General features: G+C 33.3%; 1 protein-coding gene across 1 annotated transcript; it reads right to left on the bottom strand.

The window, feature by feature from the left end:
* Positions 1 to 655: 655 nt before the first annotated feature.
* LOC105763864 (brassinosteroid-responsive RING protein 1) lies at positions 656 to 1422 on the bottom strand. Its single transcript, XM_012582244.2, has one exon. It carries the CDS (start codon positions 1350 to 1352, stop codon positions 840 to 842), a length of 513 nt encoding a protein of 170 aa, XP_012437698.1. The 5' UTR covers positions 1353 to 1422; the 3' UTR covers positions 656 to 839.

Raw genomic sequence — 1422 nt, 5'->3', positions numbered from 1 at the left:
GGCGACATTAACCTCCGAGCTGATTGTTGGTCCACTCTATTTTATTCAATTGTCATTTTTTATTTATATTTTAACTTAAGTTTAATGGTTATTATTTTAATCAACAGTATCGAAGTTTTGTTTTTATTCAACCTATTTTCTCTTAAAACTGTCATGGTTATTATTTACTTTATTTTCTCAAAATTAGTAATGCTTTTGGTTTTAATTTTTAATTTATAATCATATATGAAATTTGTCGTTGCTAGATCTATTAAGAATTATTCTCAAAAAATCTTCTCATTTACTATCTTATTTATTATTTCATGTCTTATTAACAAAAACATTTTATTTAAAAAAATGTTGAATGTGATGTTGCAAGTAGAATTGTCCAAACTTCAATTAAAACCGAATTAACCGGTTGAACCGATCTAATTCGGTTAATCAATCGGTGGCCTAACTTAGTTCAGTCGGAGGTTGGTTAATGGTTTTTTGGAATTTCAATTATCGGTTAATTAGGTTCAAAATCGAATAATTATGTAGTGTTTCAAGACATAAAATTTCGATTAATATTTCGGCTAACTTTCAAGACAAAAACATGTATCTCGGTTAATTTTAATGTATTCTTTTATATGTTTTAAAAAAACAAAACATATAAATTTCGGAATAATCAATAATGTATAAAAAATAAAATGGTGGATTTTATTGAATTCTTAAGAACCCAAAAACCATATTTTTAACCTAAAATTTATCTAATTCTTTTCGAATATATAAAATTTAAGCCTAAAAAAGGGATAATGTTTTGATCCGTGTACATTTATAATGTACAATTTTTTCACTAAACTAAATGGATAACACAAAATTTACAACCCGGCAACGGAACCGTACTCACTGTAAATATCCACGATTCCTGAAGCTGCCCAGAGCCGTTGATTAAACTCAGCTTGCATCTCATCAGGTACAAACGATGTCCTACAAAGCGGACACGTCACCTGATCGTGATCCATCCAGCGGTCCAAACACGTTCTATGAAAAACATGCTGACAATTCTTCAACCACCTGATCTCTTCCTTTCCTTCGAACTCGCACAAGCAAACGGCGCAACTCTCCGGCGGATCACCACCACCGACCACCGCGAGTTCCTCGAACTTAACGACGGGTAGGATTTCACGGATCAAGAGAGCGGGTACCGGCGGTTTCAAAGGTGTGGTTCGGGTTGGGTTTTCCGGCCAATCGGTGTCGGTTTCGAGGAAATCGGAGAGTCCGAGGTAATTAAAAAGTGAGAGGATTAGGTTTCTGATGAAACCCAAAAACGATAGCGTGTGAACGAAGAATTTGGGTACGAAAACGTCTGTGTAAACCACAGGGAATCCCATTGATGAACAAAAAAAAAAAATTATAACAGAATTAAAAAATAAAAACAGAATAAATTATAAAGAGAGCTTT

The sequence above is a fragment of the Gossypium raimondii genome, chromosome 12 (genome assembly GCF_025698545.1).
Source record: "Gossypium raimondii isolate GPD5lz chromosome 12, ASM2569854v1, whole genome shotgun sequence".
NCBI classification, from domain to species: domain Eukaryota; kingdom Viridiplantae; phylum Streptophyta; class Magnoliopsida; order Malvales; family Malvaceae; genus Gossypium; species Gossypium raimondii.
This window is presented reverse-complemented; position numbering and strand designations above follow the sequence as displayed.